Below are 25008 nucleotides of genomic sequence, written 5' to 3'. Positions count from 1 at the left end.
CAGAAGAATGGCAGAGGATCAAAGGGGAACAGGGACAGGAAGACATTGCACACACGTGAATGAGTGGTGGAAATAAAGGGGATGGGGGAGGGTCGGGGGGGGAGTGCTCAACAAGAGTAGAGGCGAGCAGGAGTGGGTATTAGGTGACGATGGGCAGCATTACTTAAGGACTCAACCACTCTACCCACTATTGTCAATATTATTTCAAGGGACAGAAACGACGTTGAAAAGTTAGCATGGAGGGTGAGGGGTAAACAAAATGATCTGCAAATAAAAACATTAAATAACAAATCCCACCCATTTAAGGCATAAAGTTATTTTGGGGATCAAATTTAAATTTGAACCATGTTTTAGATTTAATGGAAAATTTGTAATTTTGACCGATGATCATGACCCCCAAAACTTTGGACCCGACCGATCTTCACAAATATGCATTTTTCACTCAAGGAATGGGTAGGATTATAAGTGACAAATAGAATAAGGTTCACTATAAGCTTAGTTTGAAGTAAATCAGATCATTTTTGACGAAGTTATGAGCGAAAAACGATTTTGATCTTTTCGTGACCTTGACCTTTGATCCAATTGGACCCAAAAGTAAATGGGGTCGTCCAAGATTCATTGCCCACCTGTGGATTAAATTTGATAGTGTTTGCTAAAGCCGTTTTGCCGTCAAGTTGCAAACAGACAGACAAACAAACAAACAAACAAACAAACAAACAAACAAGGCGGTAGGCGACGAGGGATTCGCTACGATCGAAGCGCTGGATACGATGCTTTTCATTCTGACAGATCCACCGACGAAGATTCATTGCCAAGACGTATTGGTTCACATACAATTGTTCCTCTGCCTGGCAAGATTTTTCCTATTGCGTATTTTGCCAACTGGCACTCCTCATAAAAAAAATGACGGTAAATCGACACCCTATTTTTGAAGGACTCCCATTTGAAAAATAATCGGTTTGCTGGTTTGTGCTGTGGAGCCTCGCTTTGCAGACAGACACACACACACACACACACACACACACACACACACACACACACACACACACACACACACACACACACACACACACACGGAAAACCCAATAAACTTCTCTCAATGCTCTTATTTGACCACACCTCCTGAGCCACACAATATTTTTCATAAGCCACGCCCACTTTCCTACGCCACTCCCACTTTTCATCAACCACGTCCACTTTCCCTAAGCTGCGCCCACTTCCCTAAGCCCCTCATAAAAAATGACAGTAAATAGACACCCGATTTTTGAAGGACTACCATTTGAAAAATAAAACCTCAATCAAAAATCGGCTCGAGTACAATTTTCTAAATATCTCGAAGTGTTTAATTCCGAAGTCTCGATTCTCTACATTCAAAACTGAAGGACAAGTATTGAAAATACTGTACACGGTTTTTCGGCCGCTGCACAGCAACGGGTGGTTGCTGGGCAACGAAATTCAAACACGCACATTCCCACCCCATATGGCACCTGTTGGCAAAGTTTCATCGAAATAGGTTCGCTGGTCCGTGCTGTGGAGCCTCGCGTTGCAGACACACGCACGCACGCACGCACGCACGCACGCACGCACGCACGCACGCACGCACGCACGCACGCACGCACGCACGCACACACACACACACACACACACACACACACACACACACACACACACACAGACGGAAAACCCGACAATAAGGGATATCTAGCATATATAGCGAATCCAACAAACCAGACGATTACAATATCCCGCTCCCTCCCTCCGGGGGGCGGGATAACAAGAAAAAGAGCAGAGATTCACGACCCTTGCAACGACTTGTTTTGTGTGGTGTGTTGTGTGGTGTTTGTGTAGATTTGTGTGGTGTATTTTGTGTGGCGTTACGTAATTAATAGCAGACATAACTAGAACTGCAACTTTATAACTGCTGACAGTGATGACCAGGTACCAAGACATCCTGCTTTGATGCATCCCCACTGATTGCACACTTGACCCTGACCCAGGACGTTGTTTTTATTATTATTCAATTTAATTCAGAATGGGATTGAACTTAATTCAATTCAAATCAAATGGAAGACCAATTAGGAACAGTCCTGCATTGGAGTAATCAGAAGGAACCCAAACAAGTAAAAATAAAAGATGAAGTCATCAGGAGGAACCTGGATAGGATTTGCATTTCAGCTGCTACTCCTCTACCCTCAAACCCATCCAGGTACAGCCATGTGAGCCTGATTTAAAAAGTACCCCCGTGTGGGGGTGACGGTCATCTCTATAATACCACAAGTTCTCAATGTTCAGTTCAGGTAACCGCGAAACAGTCCAAACTAACCGTTTGGATTGAAATAGTTCACAGAGATACACTAGGATAATACTACTAACGACATAATTAATAAATATGTATTGTTCATTTAGTACCTGGATTAACACATCAGAATCACCAGTAAGTGCAATACATGGTTTTCCGGTCCATCCACTCTCTGGGGACATTTCACTTCCAGTTGTAGAAAAAAAAAATGAAAAAATGGGCTTAGCTGTCAGAGATTACGATAATCCTGTAGATTATTCTTCACTGATTATAATGCAACTTTCAGAATGAAAATTGGTCAAGTATTTATAGAGATATTGAGGTTTGAAAAATCGTAAGAGCGAGCAAATTCATTAATTATTAATTCACAGAAGTTTCGTGACACTGCACAAAGTAACATGTCAGGTATGAAAAAACATTTTGTATGCCAGATTCATTAATTATTAATTCATTAATTATGGAATGTACTCATTGATATATTAATCAGAAAGCCCGAAGCATGTAGCATAATTTATCACTTATCCCCTCATCCGGGATCCGTGGCCTCGCCCCACAGCCTGCAGCCCTATGTCCGCCGGTGATTATGTTAGATATCGGCACGATCGAGAGGAGCCTGCGAATCATCCCTGCTGATGCACTGAATTGATGCAATCGTTCGGCCAGAATATTCGTTGTCAAGATGTGGCATGATTAAATCACCAATACAGTCACTCGAATTTATACAGCCGACATACTTCTTAACAATCACCTTCGCCCCAGAAACCACAGTCAATCTGAACCACGCTGGCCACTGTTCAGACGCCATGACCGGACTACTGCGCAGTTCTACTACGTAGTTTAGTTGAAGATGATTCGGCATTTTGGCGCGCGCACGAAATTATATTTTGAAAATAAATGCCGACGTTTACATTTCGGGTTTTGAAACTTGCACCTTCGGCGGAATATGTATAAATATAAAATACACCCGTGCAGGAGTGACAGTCATTTCTGCGAGAAAATATATAGCCTCCTTAAGGTCGGGCAGTTTTTGCAAACTTTGAAGTCACATGACGCGAAAACGAAAGCGAAATTCGAAAATCCGTCCTGACCAAATTTAGATATTGTCCCATAGATTCATATGCCACAATCAAATTCAACATTGCTTGAGAAATGGAGGAGGAGATAGATTTTGAATATCGTCATTTTCGCATTTTTTGCCAACTTTGAAGTCACATGACACGAAAACGAAAGCGAATATCGAAAATCCGGCCTGAGCAAATAGATATTGTCCCATAGATTCATATGCCACAATCAAATTCAACATTGCTTGAGAAATGGAGGAGATAGATTTTGAAAATCGTCATTTTTCGCATTTTTTGCCAACTTTGAAGTCACGTGACACGAAAACGAAAGCGAATATCGAAAATCCAGCCTGAGCAAATTTAGATATTGTCCCATAGATTCATATTCCACAATCAAATTCAGGATTGCTTGAGAAATGTAGGAGGAGATAGATTTTGAAAATCGTCATTTTCGCCTTTTTTGCCAAATTTGAAGTCACGTGACACGAAAACGAAAGCGAATATAGAAAATCTGGCCTGACAAAATTTAGATATTGTCCCATAGATTCATATGCCACAATAAAATTCAAGATTGCTTGAAAAATGTAGGAGATAGATTTTGAAAATCGTCATTTTGGAATGAAAATCGTCATTTTCGCATTTTTTGCCAACTTTGAAGTCACTTGACACGAAAACGAAAGTGAATATCGAAAATCCGGCATGACCAAAATTTAGATATTGCCCCATAGATTCATATGCTACAATGAAATTCAAGATCGCTTGAGAAATGGCAGAGGAGATAGATTTTGAAAATCGTCATTTTCGTATTTTTTGCCAAATTTGAAGTCACGTAACACGAAAACAAAAGCGAATATCGAAAATCCGGCTTGACAAAATTTAGATATTGTCCCATAGATTCATATGCGACAACCAAATTCAAGATTTCTTGAGAAATGTAGGAAGAGATAGATTTTCAAAATCGTCATTTTCGCATGACAATGGTCATTTTCGCCTTTTTTGCCAACTTTGAAGTCACGTGACATGAAAACGAAAGCGAATATCAAAAATCCGGCCCGATCAAAATTTAGATATTGTCCCATAGATTCATATGCTACAACCAAATTCAAGATCGCTTGAGAAATGGCGGAGGAGATAGAATTTGAAAGTCGTCATTTTCGCAACTTCAAAGGCCTCATGACCTTGACCTTGACCTTCGGTGACCTTGAAAGTCATACCATCTTGTACGTCTCATCGACCTCTATCAGGATCACTAATGACCAGATCTCCCGCTTCATCTTCATTGTGAACGGACGGACGGACCCATATTACCCTTTCGCTCACCATTATTATTAGGTCATTGGAAATGACCTAAAAAGGCTAAAAATGTGTTTTATATTTATATTTAATTTCTCCTTCCTTCCTTCTTTTGCAAATCGCATTGGCGTTTTTGGCCATCTTCCAGATCACGTGACGATAAAACGGGAAGGAAATTCAAAAACCTGTCCGGTTCGATACAAGATAATATTTTTTTACTATCATAATCAATAAACAGTTGCCGAATATCTTGTAGAATCGCAGACTAGATAAGTTTTGAAAATGGCGATTTTTATAACGTACGTGCCCTCGTGACCTTGACCCTGATCTTGAACCCGGACAAAAGTTATATCGTTGTGCAACACTCATCGACCTCTACCCACATACTAAGTTTCATCAAGATCGGAAAAAAGATTGTTGATGGACGGACGGACATTTGGTCCGGCTTTATTAGGTCATCTCGGTAGAGATGACCTAAATATGAGAAAAATTAATTTTAAAAAACCCACATCAAAGAATTAAATAATTCTGACTGCCAGACAATGTGCCCAATGAAGTTGAAATTTAAAACTTGTATTCCCCATCATTATTAGATCAGAATTGTGAAGTTTCACATTGATTGATTAGGTGGTTCCAGAAAAAAAACATTATTTCATATTTTTCTTCAATCCAATATGTCTGCCAAACCATGTGACATAAATTATTCCTTAACATCCTAGTCTATGCATTCCTTATGGAATATTGATGTGAAGTTTCCCCCTCAATCTCTCCAGCTGTTCTGGAGAAGATTTTTATTTGTTTCGGGTAAATCCAATATGGCTGCCAAATCATGTGCCCATGATGTAATATGTGTGAACCTTTTGTTCCCGAAGGATAGGTGGGCATACGTGTAAAGTTTTGCTTTGATCTGTTCAGCTATTTCAGACAAGAAAATTTTTGAAGGTTTTTATTTAAGACGATATGGCTGCTGAATCACGTGACCGATAATGTCATCAAAAAATTTTGTGGACCAATTTATCCCTCGATGACCATCAAAAAAATTCATACTTAACGGATGTAGCGTTCTACATATGCAATTATGACATCATAACGAAGGCACCGATGACATCACAAAAAAAAATCACTCATTCCCCATGAGGAGTACTTTCTATGTGCCAAGTTTAATTTTTTTCCGTTGGTGCAGTTTCAGAGATACAGAGGTCCAAAGTTTTTCAATTTTTCCAACATGGCTGTCACACCACGTGACCCATGACGTCATAATTATCATTAAAACGTTCTTTATGAGTCGGTGCATAAATGGTGACAATTTCGTCACAATCCAACAAGCGGTTGCGGAGAAAAACATGAAAGTTCTGTGCGGACAAACAAACAACCATAAACAAACAAGTGGACCCAAATGCAATTTTCTCTCCTTCGGCGAGGGTAATGAGAGAGTTCATAGAACATCTTACCCTGCAAAGTCTACAGAAATAGGACAAGGGAAGGGTCTTTTAAAGTGTTTCCTTGCATATTGCACTAACCAAACAGTGTTGGGCACCTCCATATTTGTCTGAATGCTGAATCTCAGTTACTCTGCCCACAGGGCATGAGATGGCACAAGTATTTTTCCAAGTCCTGCTAAACAGAAGGTGTTTGAAAGTGCCAAGAAGGCAATTGTGCTCTTCATTGTTTAAGTATTAGCCAAGGAGACTGCTTAGGCAGCACCAATGCTCTGCACAGAGTATGGTCCTAATGAATGGAGGAATGGATTGATGGATTGTTCAAGTACTGTATGGTATGTAATTCAATTTAAATAAAATATAGATATTAAATGTTGTGGAAACAAACATTTTTAGTAAGTTTACCACCGTTGATGCACAGTCTTTTACACCATCTTATTTAATACTAAAATTAGGTATTCATGCCTGGTGTTTGTGTCCTTCAAAACTTTTTCCCGTTTGGAATGATTTTCAATTTTGTTTGACTGCCAGACAGGCATACAGAATAATTTTTTTTTAACCTTACTCCACTACACGCATACGCAATCGGAATGAGGTTCCGTACAGGGTGTTAACAAAGTTCCTTACCCCTTCTGCATAACTTGATAAATTAATATAATGTCCACACAAGAGGAAGGGCTAACATTAATACATTAATTATTTAATTGTTTGATTAAGTTAAACATTAAGATTAACATGAACATTTTATGATTTATGAAATGTATCAGAGTAGATGATGATCAGGAGGTAGGTAACATGACTTTGTAAACATAATGTACATTTTGCCAATTTCAGAGCTAAAGTACTGCTAAACTGCAGGTTCCAGGTTCATGTTCTCATTCTTAGTCTGATTCGTGGTCGACAATGTTCAAAATATGAAATTCAATTAAGATTAAGTAGGTCCTCGATCAGAGACTGACGTCTGTCGGACAGGCAAACAAAGTGAACCAACTGCTTAACCTCGCTTTTCGCTTCATGCGGACGGTGTAATCAAATTGTAACTTTATGGTGATTAAATCACAGGCAGCAGAGAATCCTCCTTTAAACAGCCTGAAACATTGAATTAAGCCAACTGTGAAAGCAGAGTATTGCAAAGGTGGATGACAAGGTTTGTTTCAGGATTATTTTTAAATGGAGGTTTGGGGTTTGGTGGGATTAGGGCATGGGGGTGATTGAAAATCATCTGAAATTAATGTTTCCACTCCAAACCATTCTGACAGACCAACCCTAAAAAAATTTTTATCTTGCTATTCAGATATACTTTTCTAAATTACTACAAAGATTTAAATCCATGACTGTTCGTGTAAGTTCCAATTGATTTTATTTACAAACCATACACAAGGTGTCTATAAAGTCTTGTGCAAATTTGAACTTTTATAACTTTTGATCAACACATGATGGAAACAAAGTACAAGTGGTGCATAAACGCATAGGTCGTAAAGTTATTACTTAAAACTAGCAAGTTGTCCGGGCCTGCAAGGGATTCATGCATGGGATTGTGATGGAGATGGCAAAAATGCAAATGATCTTCTATTATCCATCCAGCAAGCTGGGAACAATTCACATTTATTGCCACTTTTGATGCAATTTAAATGCTTTACTGTCAGCGAGGTGCTCCATTTGAAACTGTTTGTTTGATATTTGTAGCTTTTCGATGCCTAGCGTCCATAATTACCCTAACCGAAGGAGAGGGTATTGCATTTGGGTCTGTTTGTTTGTTTATCTTGCCAAAACGAAGTTTTTGCAAGATATGTTAGTCAGCTTGTATGTTTTTTTTTTGTTTGTTTGTAATCACGTATAAAAAATTCTGCAGAGCACAGTTATCATTGGAAATTTTTGTAACTTTGCATATCAGAGGCCTATAGAGGTCCCTTTCAGTGCACAAAATTTTGAAGGTCAAGGTCACTGTCGCAAATCAGGTTAGTCGACAAAATCCTTATTTTTTGAGTAATTTTGATCAGATCGTCTTCAAACTTCATGGGAATATAGTTCATGGTCTGGCGCTCAGCTGATTAATTTTTGGTGGCGATTGGCCTTGATCTTCATGGTTAGCGCCTCAGGTCAAACATATTTGACCCCAAGGTCAAATTTTCAAGTTTTAGGAACCATATCGTGTTGTACCTCAAATCGAACACCTCGATGAGTGCTTTCTAGATATGTCAAGCTTGAGACATTATGGCGTCATTTGGTGACGTTATGAGGAAAAAGCATATTTTTCATGGTTACTCTAGAACGATTCTCATCGGAATCTCTCGTACACAGATATTCCTCAAGGAGTCGCTCCTGGTGGATAGCAGCTCTGTTCACCTCAGTGTGACCTTAAAGAAGTCACACGTGGTCACCTTTTGGCAAGATATGGGTCACTCTGCGGGTGACATTGGTTTATTTGTTTGTTTCTTTGTCCGCACAGAACTTTCGTGTTTTTCTCAACAACTGCTTGTTGGATTGAGACGAGATTTTCACCATTGGTGCGACTACTCATGTAGAATGTTTTAATGATAATTATGAAGTCATAGGTCATGTGGTGTGGCAACCATGTTGGAAAAACAGAAAAACTTTGGACCTATCGCTCTGAAACCGCACCAAGGAAAAAATTGAAACTTGGCACACGGCAAGTACTCCTCATTGAGAATGTGATATTTTTAATGATGTTATAGGTGCCTTGGTTGTGACGTCATAATTGCATATGTAGAACGCCACATCCGATCAGTATGAAAAATTGAGGGTCATCTTGGGATGATAATGTCCACAAAAAATTTATTGATGACATCATCTGTCACGTGATTCGGCGCCACATTGTATTTTTTTTAAACTTCAAAAATCTTCTCCGAAATGGCTGAACAGATCAAGGCGAAACTTTACACATACGATTGTCTATCAATGAGGAACAAAAGGTTCACTCATATGATATCACAAGTCACATGGTTTGGCAGCCATATTGGATATACCTGAAAACAAAAATATTCACCAGAATAGCTGGAAAGATCGAGGGGAAACTTCACACAAATGTTCCCCAAGGCATGCATGTACAATTTTGTTAAGGAATAATTCATCAGTCACATGGTTTGGCAGCCATATTGGATGAAAGAAAAATATTAAATAATGATTTCTCTGGAACCGCTTAATCAATCGACATGAAACTTCACAATTGTGATCAAATCATTATCGGGAATACATGTATTAAATTTCAACTTGATCAGACATGTTCTAGAAGCCAGAATTATTTAATTCCCTGATCAGGGCTTTTATTTATTTATTGTAAAGGCTCACTTGGCTGTGCCTGGATGGGTTTGAGTGTGGAGGAGAAGCAGCTGAAATGCGAATACTATCCAGAACCCTCCTGATGACTTCATCTTTGATTTTTACTTATTCGGGTTCCTTCTGATGACTCCAATACCTATTTGGACTGTACCTATTTGGTCTTCCATTTGATTTGAATTGAATTTATTTTAATCCCATTCTAAATTCAATTGAATAACTAGAAGGGGAGCACTCGGTGGAGTGCAAAACCTCCGCCGCCAATACTACTAGGTCACTCAAGTGAACCTGATATCCTATTCATTCAATTTGACGTCAACAGGGCTCACAGAGTTATAGTTTGCAACTTTCCCTTTTACATACTCAATTCATTCGTCATAACTAGATTCCTTGAGATAGAAATTGATTTTACGCGGGTATATCCACCTGAAGTTCCAAAATCAGCCGCAATGATAATTTTGGCATGTTTTTTGTTGGAAATCACTTATAACATGTAGAAATGCAAAAATAAAAAAATTAAATTTTTTTTTCAAATTGGCTGCCATAGCGGCCATATTGGATTTTGGACCAAGTCCAAAATCTAATGGCATGATCCTTGGACCATACCTAATCCCCCCACCAAGTTTCGTCGAAATCCGTCGAGGAGTTTTTCTGTAATACTGTTCACAAACAAACAAACAAACAAACAAACAAACAGAAAGGGGTGAAAACAGTAACCTCCGATCTTCGATGGCGGAGGTTAATAAATAAAAAACATCATGGGTCAGGGTCAGGGTCAGGTGTCCGATCAAAGCGGGGTTGCATCAAAGCGGGACGTCTTGGTAACCAGTCATCACTACCAGCAGTTATAAAGTAGCAGTTCTAATTATGTCTCTTATTTTTATTTGTTATAAAGTAATTATGTCACAGTTCTAATTATATCTTATCTTATTAATTATGAAAACACACCAGTACAAGAACACCACACAAAATACACCACACAAAACTACACAAACAAAACAAGTCCTCGCGGGGATCTGCAATCTCTGATTGGTCTTTTTCTTGTTAAAATTTGTATTGGTATTGAAGCCAGTGAGCAATTGCAAATTAATAGTAGGAGGATCCAGTTCATTTTAGGCTTCAACATAAATGTCATCTTTCGTAATACATCGTTCAATCCAATTTTCCATTTTGATGAAAACATTCTCCAGTTGCTGCTGAGTAATTATCCCCACGCCTTAAAATAAATGGAGTGGGGGTGGAGGGGGAGTTGTTATTGGTTCAGTCTGTCTGTCTGTCTGTCCGTCCGGCTATCCCCTCCTAAACAGTTGTGTATAAATTGACCAATCATGGTAATTATGATCATCACATGGCAAGAAAATGCAAAAGCAGTATGGTTTTTTGCCTGGCCTCCTGGAGCCTTGGAGTGGTGTTGAAAGGTCAAATACCAAATAATGCAATTACGGGCACTTTTTGAAACATTTTTAAAAATTAAACTTTGAATCTGCAATCAACATTGGGGATACATAAAATAGGTAATGATTTTTTTATTTGAACCCCTGTTCATGTCCCAGGGATTGGGAACTTAGGGTCACAGGGGTCAAAACTGAATATATTTTTAATTCAAACTTTAATATTGGGTCATTCTTGGTGGAACCATTTGCCATCTTTCATCTTTGCTTTAGGTAAGAAGCGTGTGGATTTGCAATGGCATGCCATCGACTTCACTCGTTTAGATTGTTCATGTTCATGTTGGTGGCCTGTTTGAAGTTTTAGAGATGAGAGCTCGTAAGGTAATTCAGATTGTCGGTAGCTTGTTTGTAGCTTTCGAGGCCACAGCTTCTAATGTAGTTTAGATTGCAGGTGGCTTGTTTGTAGGTTTGGAGATGATAGCTTGTAATGTAGTTTTGATTGTTGGAAGCTTGTTTGTAGCTTGAGAGATGATAACTTGTGATGTAGTTTAGATTGTTCATGTTCGTATTGGTAGCTTGTTTGTAGCTTTAGCGATGATAGCTTGTAATGTAGTTTGGATTGTTGGTAGCTTGTTTATAGCTTTAGAGATGAGACCTTGGAATGTACTTTAGATTGTAGGGAGCTTATTTGTAGCTTTAAAGATGATAGCTTGTAATATAGTTTATATTGTTCGTAGCTTTAGAGTTGGTAACTTGTTAATGAAGTGTCTAACTCCTTTTCCATACCATACATGTATTGAATCATTAATTTGAATTAATAAAGAATATCTTTTCAAGTGAAATGGTTAACTATACCAATGCAAATTAATTAGAAATACGACATAGTTATAAAAGTAAATTAATTAGAAAGAAGTTAAACAAGAAGCGAATACTTCGATATCGCGTGGCTGGGGGCAGGAAAAGCCTAGGTTGAGAATGATGAAACAATTTTGCAGTTATAAAATTTAAATGTAGACACGGTGAATTAGCATGCATGATGGGAAGAGTTGTGAGGTTGGACAAATTTCTATTTAGAGCCCTCAGATCAAAGGGATGTACGCGGCCATAAGTGTGACAGAAGACGTGACAGAAGACACAGGACAGAATAGCCAACGAGAGTTACAACGCTGCACGTCAACAACTAACAGAACAGGAAGATTATCACTTCCTGCTCAGAAAATCAACTTCCGGCATCACACAGAAAACTAGAATGGGCACTCGGTAGAGCGCATACCTTCGCCTCTGCTACTTTTTTGTTCTTGGCATGAGAGTGGGGGGAACAGAACAGTGAACATTTTGGTGTTGGTTTCATGCAAATCGGTTTTGATTTGACCGTGTTATGACAAAAACCGCATATTTTGAAAGGTCGTGACCCCACTGACCTTTGACCCCCAACCGCGAACAAGGGTAATGACGTAATTGTGTCATGTCGCCCATCACAAGATTGGGCAATGAATTCTGAACATTTTGGCATCGGTTGCATGCCAATTAGATCAAAATTGACCGTGCTATGGTAAAAATACAAATTTGACCTTTCCGTGACCTTGACCTTGACCTTTGACCCAATCGCTCCCAAAATCTAATCAAATGTTCCTTGGATAATAACTCATCATCCCACCAAATTTCAAGCAATTTGGTTTAATACTTTCTGAGTTATGCGAATAACAAACAAACAAACAAACAAACACACACACACACACACACACACACACACACACACACACACACACACACACACACACACACACACACACACACACACACACACACTCACAAATAAATAAATAAATAAATAAATACACAGCAACCAATACATAACCTTTCGCAGAATGCGAAGGTAACTATTCAGCACAAAAAACGTCGCTCTTCCGCATTAACTCCGCCCACAATTCACCCGGCAATCTCCGCCCACATCACACCCAACAATAAGACACAGGACAGAATAGCCAATTATATAACAGCGCGATGTCGCCGCGCTGTAATAAATTATAACATTTGTATGTCCAACTGTGCAAGGATGAAATTCCTCCACACCCATACATTACACTCTCCTATAATGGCATTTCCTATGTGGAGTAAAGAAAAGCCTTCCCTACACTTTGGCTGCATCAATGATTATTGCCATTGCTCAATAACGAAATATAATCACAAAACGGGTTCATCCCTCCGAACTGGATTGGAAAAAGATGCATCCACTGCTGTGAGGGGTACGTGCTTTACCAAACAGCAATGTAGTAAGTCGTGCTGTCAAAATTAGTGACAAAACAATAACGCTAGTGTCTGTCACATTTTTACACACACACACACACACACACACACACACACACACACACACACACACACACACACACACACACACACACACACACACACACACACACACACACACACACACACACACACACACTGGTGGGACTGTTCCAATCGGACAGGTATAGGTTCTGCAAGAGAAACAGAAAGCATGAGCCACCTCCTTTTGGGATGTAAAAACACTCATGTCAGAACAGCTGTACACACAAAGGCACAACAAGGTATGTAGAATAATCCATTGGCACATCTGCAAAAATTTCAGTATCCCAATTTCAGAACAGACATGGAAATGTGAACCAACAGCAATAGTTGAAAACAAGGACATAATGCTCATGCAGGACCTGATTATCTTGTCAAGTATGAACATAGAAAACACGAACAGCACTCAGTAGAGCACATACCTCTTCCAGGCTGAACAGTTGACGTTTTGTATCTCACTGATAGGCCGGATCTGAATCCAGACTTGAACCAAAATCTAATCGGCTTGTTTTTGTCACCAACCCAACTCATCCACAGAGTTTTGGCAAAATCCATCTGCAACTTTTTGAAATATCATTCTATATAACGTTTTTGGCCCCATCTCTCAATGATGAAGGATCACATTAGGAAATTGTAAAAAATATTGTATTCTGATCTTAACCAAAATCTAATCAATTCATTGTTGTCATACACCCAAACTGTGCACCAAATTTTGTCCGAATCCGTTCTTAACTCTGAGATATCCTGCTCACAGACAGACAGACATGAAAAAATTTGGCCCAAAACCAAGATTTTGGCATAAACAATGCAGAATTCAAGAAAATGACCAAATACCAATATCTCAAAATGATGTCAAAAGATCTTTGAAGCTGAAGCACACCGAAATTGTTTGTACCAGTGTTTGGAGCAATGGGAATGATAAAGAAGATCCTTGCAGAGATTTTAAAATGCATCTCTGAGAATATCACTACAAACGAACTACAATTGAAAGCTGTCCAAGGTTCAGATCTTGAAAAGACGATCTTGAAAAGAACCCTCGGAACAAAATTTGAGAACAAGAAAACTTCACATCTTGGACCATGGAAGTGGACACTTTGAGCCCTGGGAGGATTCCATTCCACCATCTGAAACCCATATATGGCGATAACACACACACACACACACACACACACACACACACACACACACACACACACACACACACACACACACACACACACACACACACACACACACACACACACACACACACACACACACACACACACACACACATCTGCTTGGCAACACAAATTGTTTACTGATTTGGCACATGATAGAAAGAAAATACGCAAAACAATTCCCACTCATCATTACCTCTGCTTGCTTTAATTTCACTCACAACCACACACGTGGCAGGTGCCCAAGAAAGGGTTAAAATGGCGCAAAATTTGCGGGGATAACGGGACATGTGGGCGCGTGCCAGACTGTTTCGACTGTTGCCTTTTACTCTAATTACGGCAATGACATTAAGGGGACATTGGAGCGCGTCTCATTGAGCCGAAGAGGGAAGGGCTGCCGGCGCGAGTAATTGCCGTTTGTAGGCTCTGACCTTTACACGGCCACGAGTGTGACTCGCGGATCCGCCGTGCGAGTCGCATCACCCTTAGTGGAGAAGAGGCGACCGGAGTTGTATCAGTGAGGTGAGGTTTCACCTCAAAAGGTTAAGGGCCATTATAGCGTTGGTATAGGATGTGCGGGTGTCTTCGTTGGAGTATGCTTCGGACTTCATGCGTGTATGGACCCTGTAAGACAGCGATATATATATATATATATATATATATATATATATATATATATATATATATATATATATATATATATATATATATATATACATATACATACTAGCGATACCCGTACACATGCACGGGATAGCAGTACAACATAGCTGGTAGCAGACGACAGACCGTACATGGGGAATGAAAAAATACGCATTGTGCAAAATGCAAGTGGTACTATGGAACGCCAAGACTTCCCAAACATTGTCGGCATGTCCGCTAAGTGCCACAGCAATTTCATAGGGATCGTGTGACGGTGAGCCGAGTTTTTAGTGTGCAAGCTTGGTATTATAATGGAGATGTATGTATATATATATATATATATATATATATATATATATATATATATATATATATATATATATATTATACACACATATATAATATCTTCCTCACCCTTTACCTGATCGAATGACCTGTGGACACACTGTTCAGAGAGCTTTTGGGATTGAATGGTCAAAACCTCAATGATTAACAATTCCCAGTTGATAATCTGGATGATTTTTTTAATGAGACTGTCAATAAGCTGAAACAATTCTTCATATCTCCCTGTCTCTTCTCTCTCCTGATGAGTCCACAATCCAACACATAATGAACGTCACGCTCGGTGAAAGCTGGAATGACCACAAGTGTCGCGCAGCTTCACCTGACATGACCTCATGGAACATTCTTTGAAGTACTTTTTTTGCATTGATTGATGGTGTTGGCCAACATGCCATGTACGGAAAGGTCAAGAGTTCTCAGCCCTCCTTCAGAATGATATCAAAATGTTCAGTGCTGGATGAAACTCATAGTTATTCAAAGTTTGGGCCAAAATGATATGGTGCGACTACGTGGTGATTAAAGAGACCATTCCTACACAAGCGCCAGGTATTTTGGCCTCATGCTTTGGGAGATTTGCCAGACCTTTTGAGTATTGTATTGTGAGCAAAGAATGATACAACTTTTATTTTGCTTCGTGATTGGATAACGTGCATATAATCTGGTGGCCACAAATACCAGGATCTGCTCTGTTGCTTCAAGTCATGCCATATTGAAGTGTTTCATCAAAATGCAACAACTCACATGCTATTGTATGCTCCATATACCCCTCTTGGTGTGTGATCTAAAATGAAGCTGTGTTTCACTAAATTAACGCACAAAAGTCAACGATATCACAGGTTGAGCTTGTGAAACTCGGCTATCCTTCAAGAAAATAGCAAAACTTGCAAATGTATCCATTACAGACGGCCAGTCAAGACTATACACCAGCAATTGAAAAAAGCAATGATCGGAACATGCAGACTAAGGGTGGGATCAGAATGGCAATGCCTTCACATGTGTTCAAGTTTGTGAGCAGAGTGCAGTTGAGTAATAAAAAACAAACTTGAAGCAATTGCAGTAGATTGCATGGTATCTTGTGATTCGCAGGTGCTTCTTAGCGAATCCCAGGCTCGTGAAGACCAGGGCCAAAATCTGAAATCATGAAAAGAATGTTTTAATAATGTCCTTCACATAACTGCATTTAACACACAAAATCATATCTGAAATTTCAAATCTGGTGTGTAGAAGCATTTCATTGATGTCATGCCCTGGAGTCACCATTCAAGCCACAGGCTATTCGCATACTCCCAAATCATTTAGTAAGTTGCATTCTATAATTTTTTGGTCACCCCCTGCAGTATATATGTAAAGGCGAGTTTTACGCTTCACTTACATGAAATTAGGCTTTTGGAAGCATGTCATCAGACAATTTGAAAACCCCTCGCTTGGTATCCTTCATTCACCGCAGATTCACAGTGAGACTATGAACCCGAGATGTTTTCTGTGGTGGTTGATTTGAATGTTCTTTTTATGGTTCCCTTGAAAAAAAAAAAATCAATGGCTGTTGATTCCATGATTGAGTTCAGAAACGACAAACTCAATCGCCAACTTATGTAAAATTGCTGCATACAGAGAAAAGTTTCATAATAAGTGAGAAGTCAGACTCTCGTGTGGCGGATTTAGATTTTGCGCACCAAGAAAAAAAGATCACAACAGCAGCAGTTTCTCCAATCTCTCTTCAAGTTCTCCAGGAGTCTCCTCATGACCGTCCGGTCTGCCAATTCACCAAAACTTTCAAAAAGTCCCAGCCAAGAATCCCACCACCGTTTTGGCAACCAATAACACGGCAGATTAGTTGTTAGTTTTGTCCCAGTACAAACTGTCCCCAAACTTCCCTCTCTCCCCAACACAAATGGCAGAACTTTTGAATCATCCATTGTGTGTCTAATTATCGACGTTGCTTTCAGGTGTGTATCGTCTTTACCGAGCAAACCAATACTTTGATGCAAATGAACTTTAAAAATCGCATAAAATGGCACCATGGTTCCCTACACTGTTATGATGGAGTAACGTTCAGTAGCTATCCAGAAGTGCAAGACAAACGGTATGTAGAAAGGCTCATTGAAGTAGCTAATAAGGAGGAAACTCAATTGGGATGGAGAACGAGTTATAATGAATACCAAATATCAAGAACAAATGATATACACCAACGGCTTCAACAAAATGACAGGACCGATTCAAACGGTCAAGTGGAGGTTCATCAAGTTGAAACAAAAAAGTACATCACCTTCTCTCGGGTTGCAAAAAAAAAAATGTCAGAACAACAGGTTGGGTGTGTGACAAGGACGAATTGATTCCATTTTGGTGAAGATCAGAATCCAGATCCGGATTCGAGAATTTTTGAAGTGATTCTTCATCATTGAATGATCCGGCTGAAAACGATATGTTGCGCGATATCTCAAAAAGCTATCGATGGATTTGGACAAAATTTGGTGCATGAGTTGGGTTTATGACAAGGAAGAATAGATTCGATTTTGGTGAAGATTCAAATCCGGATCTGGATATGAGAATTTTTTTTTAATTTACAAGTAATCTTCTCCATTGAGAGATGGGGCCAAAAACAATATATAGCACGATATCTGAAAAAGTTGTGAATGGGGTAGGACGAAACTAGATGGATGTGTTGGGGAGGTGACAAGAATATGCCGATGATATTTTGGGTTCAGGTTCGGATCCAGATATGGCTCGTCAGTGGAATACAAAACGTAAGTAAACTGTTTAGCCTTGGGGAGGTACGCACTCCACTGAGTGCCATTCTAGTCAGTCCGTCGCACAACATGGGGTTTTGCAATCAATTGTGTGTGTCTGTGTGTCCAGGCTGTAACAATTTTTACCATTCGAGCTTTTGTCATCAAATTTTCAACAAAGCTTTATTATGAGAATATGGAGAAGACATTAATAATTTGATCAAAAGGTCAAAATCACATAAAATCATCAATTTTCATCCAATTGACCTGAAATTTGAACAGGGATTGCGCATCTTGGGTCACTGAATTTGTTCACCAATCAAAAGCTGGAAACCAATGCTTTTTCTTCTTTTTTTTTTAGATAAAAAGGTCAAGTTTGCATAAAATCGTAATTTTTCATCCGACTGAGTTGAAATTTGAACAGGGTTTGAATATTGGGTCACTGAGTTGGTTCACCAATAAAACACCAGAACCTGATTATTTGGAAGTGAAAAGGTCAAGAAAACAACATCGTCAATTAAAATCTGATTAACTTGATATTTTAGGAGGGTTTGCATATTGGGTCACTGAAGCCTATTGCTTTTGAGATCAAAAGGTCATGGTTGCCTGAAATGGTGAATTTTTTTATAGCTGTTTTCGTCACGTACAGCATACGTAAGAAGCCGGAAATACAAAGCGGACACAGATGGGATTTACCTTTTCAGATACTTTCTAGTTTATTCCTGTATACATCGCAAATGCGGATATTTATAAACCAAGCATAGAAGGATAAAATAAGCTGTAACACAGGCTGACGTCATGGTGGAGTGATGCGTCCACATTATGAAAAGCATGGGATTGAGGTGGATGTCAAAAATTATGGAAATGTATGGAAGGTCCCAACACGGTATATTTTACAATGAAATGGTGATGAACTCGAAGCATGAACATCAAAGAGCGAACACAAGAGCAGATTGTGTACTCATTAGAACGGCAGACAGTGCCCTGGGCGCTGCTGGAATCCGTTGCACATTTTCGATTCACCTTTGTGGGGCACATCTGCGGCAAGGTTGCGATCCGTGCACGGCATTAGCGCGTCACATTGAATGGGCGCAGCGGAGTGGAACGTGCGGGCCACGCGCACCTCCACCTGCGGCGAACCCGTGGGGACCCACTCGCCCTGCTTTGCGCACCGCGGTGTCCAAAAGGGTCCCCGTCACTGTCGCACTCAGGCAAAGAGGATGCGGAACCGAACGTCCTGCTCCCCCAGTGACCCCCACCATCCCAACACTTCCACATTTAAGTCGTAGATCAATAAGCAGAGAGGAGCACTTTAAACGATAAAAATCACAGTAAATGGTACCTTCGGTTTTTAAAGTAATTCAGGCACCCACCAACTTGGCAGCCTCAAAAGAGTCCCACATGCTTTTAGATCGCATTTTGCAATTTTGTTTTATTTCGTTGAAATACCACTTATGTACACTTGCTCACCCCCCACAGCAATTCCCCAGTCCAAGCTGATTGCAATGCACCCCCTCCCCACCGAGATAATTAGCTGAGGAGGTTGGAGAGTGGTTCCTTCCCACCCATCCCCATTTTACACTTTTAAAAAATTCCTCACATCCTGCGTCGTGCATGTAGCTTGAGGAATTCTGAAAAATGCATCAACATTTCACGTGCATACCCCTCGTACAGGCCCGAAGTGTGCAAAACACGGGATACGAGCTCAACAAAAATAAATCTACCAGTATACCTTAATGGGGTTTTTGCTTGCCTTTTTGTGCAGCGGTCTTGCCTTTTGGAATTACAGCTTATGGAGGATGAACAGACACATCATGTGATGAAAAGGAAAAAAAAAACAAAAAAACTGAAGAACAGTCATATGAGAAGAAATAAACATTTACAGCAAGAAGGAAGAAATGATAATGAGGTTAGAGAATATAATATGAGGGATGACATGAAGTTGTGCTGATCTGTTATTGTGGCACTAGTGGGAGATGCTTGTCAACTGCAAGCAAATACATGGGTGCACCCCTCCATGCATACATAATAAATATAATTTTAATATATTTGATGAAGTGTATTGGGCAAGCAACTAAATAACTTAAGAATTAGTGATTCGATTGAGCTCTTTATTTAAAAGTTTACAGCTATAGTAATTTTTCATGTACATAAGGCAAAAGTTGTAACATAAGTCTCTGAAGAGGCTCGTGTTAGCTTTGCCAAACAACCAGCTCGTGTTCTATCTCCATTGTCTTGGGTCACATCACCCGCAATGAGCAGAGTTAAGTTGTACCGGCGACTTCTATCTGCGCATATTTTCGTTTTCGGACATTTCGCGACGGTTTTGTGACATTTCCAGGTATATTGGCTTTGAGTTGCAGCAAAATGCAAATTGTATCTTTCCAGCCCAGGTTTTCTAACAAAAAGTAATAAAGACCAACTATAAAGTTGTAAATATTTATATCAGTGCGTGAGTGAGTGGATGTTTTATAATATGCAAAATTATGATTGATATTGTCATGTCCAGGGGGGGTTCAGACCCCATCTGGATGGATGACCAAACAGTCATCAGGTTTTATTTAGTCAGTTTAGGTTCGATCTGTGACCTGCTACAGGTACCATGTAAACCTGTACTAACCTGTTCCATGGTCGGGTTGTCGGCGACTAAACCGTCTCCCCCACCAGGTTTTCTGGTGAGGAGGGTGTTTGGATATGGACACCGAGCAGGATTAAAAACAAAACCTGTCAAAGGGTGGAGGAGCTCCTTGTGAGCCAACGGCCATCCATATCTAGTGCCCAACTGTGTCTGCGGACGTCCTCCTGCAGTTGGGTTACTTCTTATTAGGAGGTTGGTGGCAGGATTTGCACTCCGGCCACCGTAAAACGCTTCATTCCGCAAAACGCAAAAACGCAAAAAAAATCTGAAAACCCACTCCGTGGGAGTACCTCCTGTGCAGCTTCCCTTCGCAGGGCAGCTCATCGGATGACAGGATTGGGGCAAAGCCTTCGGGACCCCCAATCTTTGATAGGAGGGAAACCACGGGGTAACATCCCTGGGTCAGATTGCGGGAGAGTGTGTCGGAGTGGTGCTGAGGTGTCGTCCACCAGACGGCGGTCTCCTTGGGTTAACCTGAGGCGGCCCCTTCGGGTGGGTGCCTGGAATGTCCTATCCCTAAGAGAGGATGATCACCTATCTCTGTTATCATCTGAGCTCAAGCGTTTGGACATCGGGATTGCAGCTCTCTCTGAGGTTCGGAGACCGGATTGCGGCGAGATAATGGTGGGTGGTTACACCTACTATTGGTCTGGTCGCTCTGATGGTTACCATACCCAAGGAGTTGCTGTAGCTGTGTCCAATAAGCTGAGCCCAATGATAATTGAGGTAACACCGGTCAACGAGCGTATTATAAGATTAAGGATTCGCCACTCCTTAGGTGTCATTTCCCTGGTCTCTATTTATGCTCCGACTGAGGCGAGTGATCTCACCGTGAAGGACACATTCTACGCCACACTCGAGTATGTGGTTGATCAGTGCCCCAGACGAGATACACTTCTAGTCTTGGGGGATTTCAATGCATCGACTGGAACTGATAGGGATGGTTATGAGGTATGTGTTGGTCCCCATGGGTCAGGAACTATGAACCAGAATAGCACTAAGTTCCTTGACTTTGCAAGAAGTCATGGACTTAGGGTGGCTGGTTCATGGTTTCAGCGCCCGCAAGCTCATCGCTGGACTTGGTATTCCAACGCTGGTGGTGTGGCAAAGGAGATTGACCATGTAATCATTGACGGTCGTTGGAGGATGATCCAGAACTGCAGGGTCTACCGGAGTGCTCAGTTCCTCAATACTGACCACAGGCTTGTTGTAGCAACTCTAAAGCTGCACCTTAAATCCTGGAGAATGGTACCATCCCAGCCTAGGCTGGATGTTGCCAAGCTCAGGGATGAGAGAGTAGCTGAGGAGTTTGCGAACAGGCTGAGTGGACACTTGGGGGGTCTGGGTGCTTTGGGGGGTCCTGAAGAGTTGTGGAGCACCTTCAAGACCACCGTCCTTGATGTTGCCGGTGGATGCCTTGGAGTTCACCGCAGGGCAAAGAAGAATTTTGTCTCTCAAGGGACACTGGATACCATTGACCAGAGTTGCAGGGCCAGGCTGAATGGCAGAGCTGAGCTGTTCAGGGAGCTGAGGCGTAAAACTGTACGTGCACTGAGGGTGGACAAGGAGGCCTATGTGCGAGGAATCTGTGAGGGGGTAGAGCATCACCTGTGGACAGGTGATTCTCGTCCCGCTTACAGGGGAATTCGCACATTACGTTCATCCAAACCCATCCCTCGGAGCACTGCAGTTCGAGCAGAGAGTGGTAGGCTCTTGACAGAGGAGTCTGAAGTGAAGGCCCGCTGGGCCGGTTACTTTGAGCGGTTGTACCAGGCTGATCCCCCAGCTGTCGAGTTGGACGTCAAGGGTGTTACAATCCCTGTTGCTGACCCTCGAATCAACTGTGGTCCACCATCGCTTGTGGAAACACGGGCTGCGGTGAACCAGTTGAAACGGGGCAAAGCTCCAGGGATCTGTGGCATCCATGCTGAACTTCTCAAGGCTGGTGGAAATGCTGCACTCGTGTCGTTGCATGCAGTTTTGTGCTCTGCCTGGAACACAGGCATCATCCTAACTGACTGGAAGAGGGGCCTTGTTGTCCCTCTCTGGAAAGGGAAGGGTGATCGCCAAGACTGCAACAACTACCAAGGGGTGACGTTGCTCTCAGTGCCGGGCAAGGTCTTTGCTCGAATAATTCTTGATAGGGTTCGCCACCATCTGCTTGAGCACCAGCATCCAGAGCAGTCAGGCTTTACACCAAAGAGGTCAACGATTGACCGTATCCTTGCACTTCGTGTCCTCACCGAACGCAGACGAGAGTTTCGGCAGGGGCTGCTTGCAGCCTATGTTGATCTCTGTAAAGCGTTCGATTCAGTGAATCGGGATGTCCTCTGGAGGATTCTTGGTCTTCGTGGGGTGCCACCGAAACTGATCGATCTGATGTCTGAACTCTACTCTGGTACTGAGAGTGCTGTGAAGTGTGGTGGTACCATCTCTGACTTATTTCCAGTTGTTACTGGAGTTCGTCAGGGATGTGTACTTGCCCCCACACTTTTCAGCACTTGTATGGACTGGATTTTTGGGAGGATGTCGGAGAGATCAAGTTGCGGTGCATCGTTTGGCAATGTCAAGATCTCGGACCTTGATTTTGCAGATGATGCAGTCATCTTTGCGGAGACTTTAGACATCCTCTTGGGGGCCCTCGAGGTGCTGAAATGAGGAGTCGGAGCCGTTGGGATTACTGATTTCTTGGGTCAAAACTAAGATCCAGGCTTTCGGTGACATCTTGGATGCTGCTGTCCTGTCTGTGTCTGTTTGTGGTGAGGATGTTGAGGTCGTGGATACATTCACTTACCTTGGCAGTGATATTCATGTCTCCGCAGGTTGTGAGCCGGAGGTCAATAGACGTCTGGGTCGGGCCTGGGGAGTCATGGATTCACTGGATCATGGGGTGTGGCGCTGCCGGTACCTGTGCGGGAGGACGAAAGTCCGAGTCTTCAGATCCTTGGTACTTCCAGTCTTGCTCTATGGGTGCAAGACTTGGACTTTGACCAAGGATCTGAGACGGAGACTTAATTCCTTTGGTACCAGGTCTCTTCGGAGAATCCTTGGCTATCGCTGGTCGGATTTTGTGTCCAACGAGCGGTTGCTGAGAGAGACTCGAATGAGATTTGTTACCTGCATAGTCCGTGAGCGTCGGTTGCGGCTGTATGGACATGTGGCTCGTTTTCCTGACGCTAATCCTGCTCACCAGATTCTCTCAGCGAGGGAGTCTCATGAGTGGAGGAGGCCAGTGGGCCGACCACGTGCCTCATGGTTGCAGCAGGTTGACCATCATCTCAAGGAGATGGGGATGGGCCTGGTATCTGCCTGGGGGATGGCCAGACGGAGGCGCGCTGTTCTGGCACATGCTCCCATACCTGACCTGACCTGACCAAACAGTTCTCCCCTGGAGGCTTACAGCCGAGACTCTGAGATCAATGCGCGTGCGAAAAAGAAATGCTAGGCGCTTCACCAGGACGGAAGTAAAGCACAGGGATTTTACTTGACCCACAACAGATACACGGACACCAGCAAATTAAATAGAACAAAACATAATTGAATAACAGCAATCAAATATGTACAATGACGATAATTCAAATAATAATAATGAAAGAATAACGATTGATAATTCAAATCCTCTACTTCACCCGGTCTGTTCACAAAGACAGCCCAAACGACGAGACGATTTCTGAGTCCCCGCGGTCAGGCCACGAGGCACACTCTTCTTCCCTCCTCAGAATCGCACACAATTCACTGCTTAGCCGAACAGTCAACAGCTAGTGTCTTGGCCAGCACGCCACAAATTCACACAGCATGAGCACGAGAATCGCACAGCTTTCGTCGTGCCAAAAGGAGAGCAAAGCGAGATCCTCCGTGTAGCCACGTTCCTCCCTCGACTACTCGTTCAATGCTCGCTCCGCACTCGTGCGTTCCTTTTTTTGACTGCCAACGGAACCAACAAAGCCACCACTTCTTGGTTCCTCGCTCCCTGACGTCATGCCCATCAATCAGCCTTGGGGGCGTGACTTCGCCCACCATCACCCTTGGAGGAGGGGCCCCAACCGACCTGGTCACGCAGCTTGGCTGCACACCGCACTGACCGTTGCTGTTACGAAAACGTAATTCTATCATTGCTGCTTGGCAATACAAAAAAAGAGAGAAAAATCACAGAGCGGCAATCACATACTGGGGGAAATTGTCTTTCATCCCGATCCAATTTACACCGCACCACCCCCCGTGTGGTGACAAGTCACACTTAGGCTCACAGTTTCCCTACTTAGTTTACATCGAGATGTCTCCTACACGTCCATGGACCAAACAACTCTATTCAATCCTAACTTTCCTTTGAAATTCCTCCATCTACCCATAAACATAATAATATCAATGAGTGGGTGTTTAGAAAGACTTTTA

General features: G+C 41.8%; 1 protein-coding gene across 2 annotated transcripts in view; it reads right to left on the bottom strand.

The window, feature by feature from the left end:
• Positions 1 to 15967: 15967 nt before the first annotated feature.
• Positions 15968 to 25008, bottom strand: part of LOC147029652 (uncharacterized) — a 443651-nt gene continuing 434610 nt past the window's right edge. The window contains exons 2-3 of one of the 2 annotated variants that reach the window (XR_015056002.1): positions 16625 to 16769; positions 15968 to 16383 (exon numbers count right to left, since the gene is read on the bottom strand). Coding sequence is in view for 1 of the 2 variants with exons in the window: in XM_085872860.1 (XP_085728986.1) it covers positions 16252 to 16383 (132 nt within the window). In the remaining variant the exon portion in view is untranslated. The remainder of the gene's footprint in view (positions 16384 to 16624; positions 16770 to 25008) is intronic. The other variant, XM_085872860.1, reaches the window with a different exon arrangement.

The sequence above is a fragment of the Eptatretus burgeri genome, chromosome 3 (genome assembly GCF_056783735.1).
Source record: "Eptatretus burgeri isolate ZD-2024b chromosome 3, Ebu_testis_v1, whole genome shotgun sequence".
Taxonomy (NCBI): Eukaryota; Metazoa; Chordata; class Myxini; order Myxiniformes; family Myxinidae; genus Eptatretus; species Eptatretus burgeri.
The sequence above is the reverse complement of the archived record's forward strand: the minus strand, read 5'-3'. Positions and strand labels throughout refer to the sequence as shown.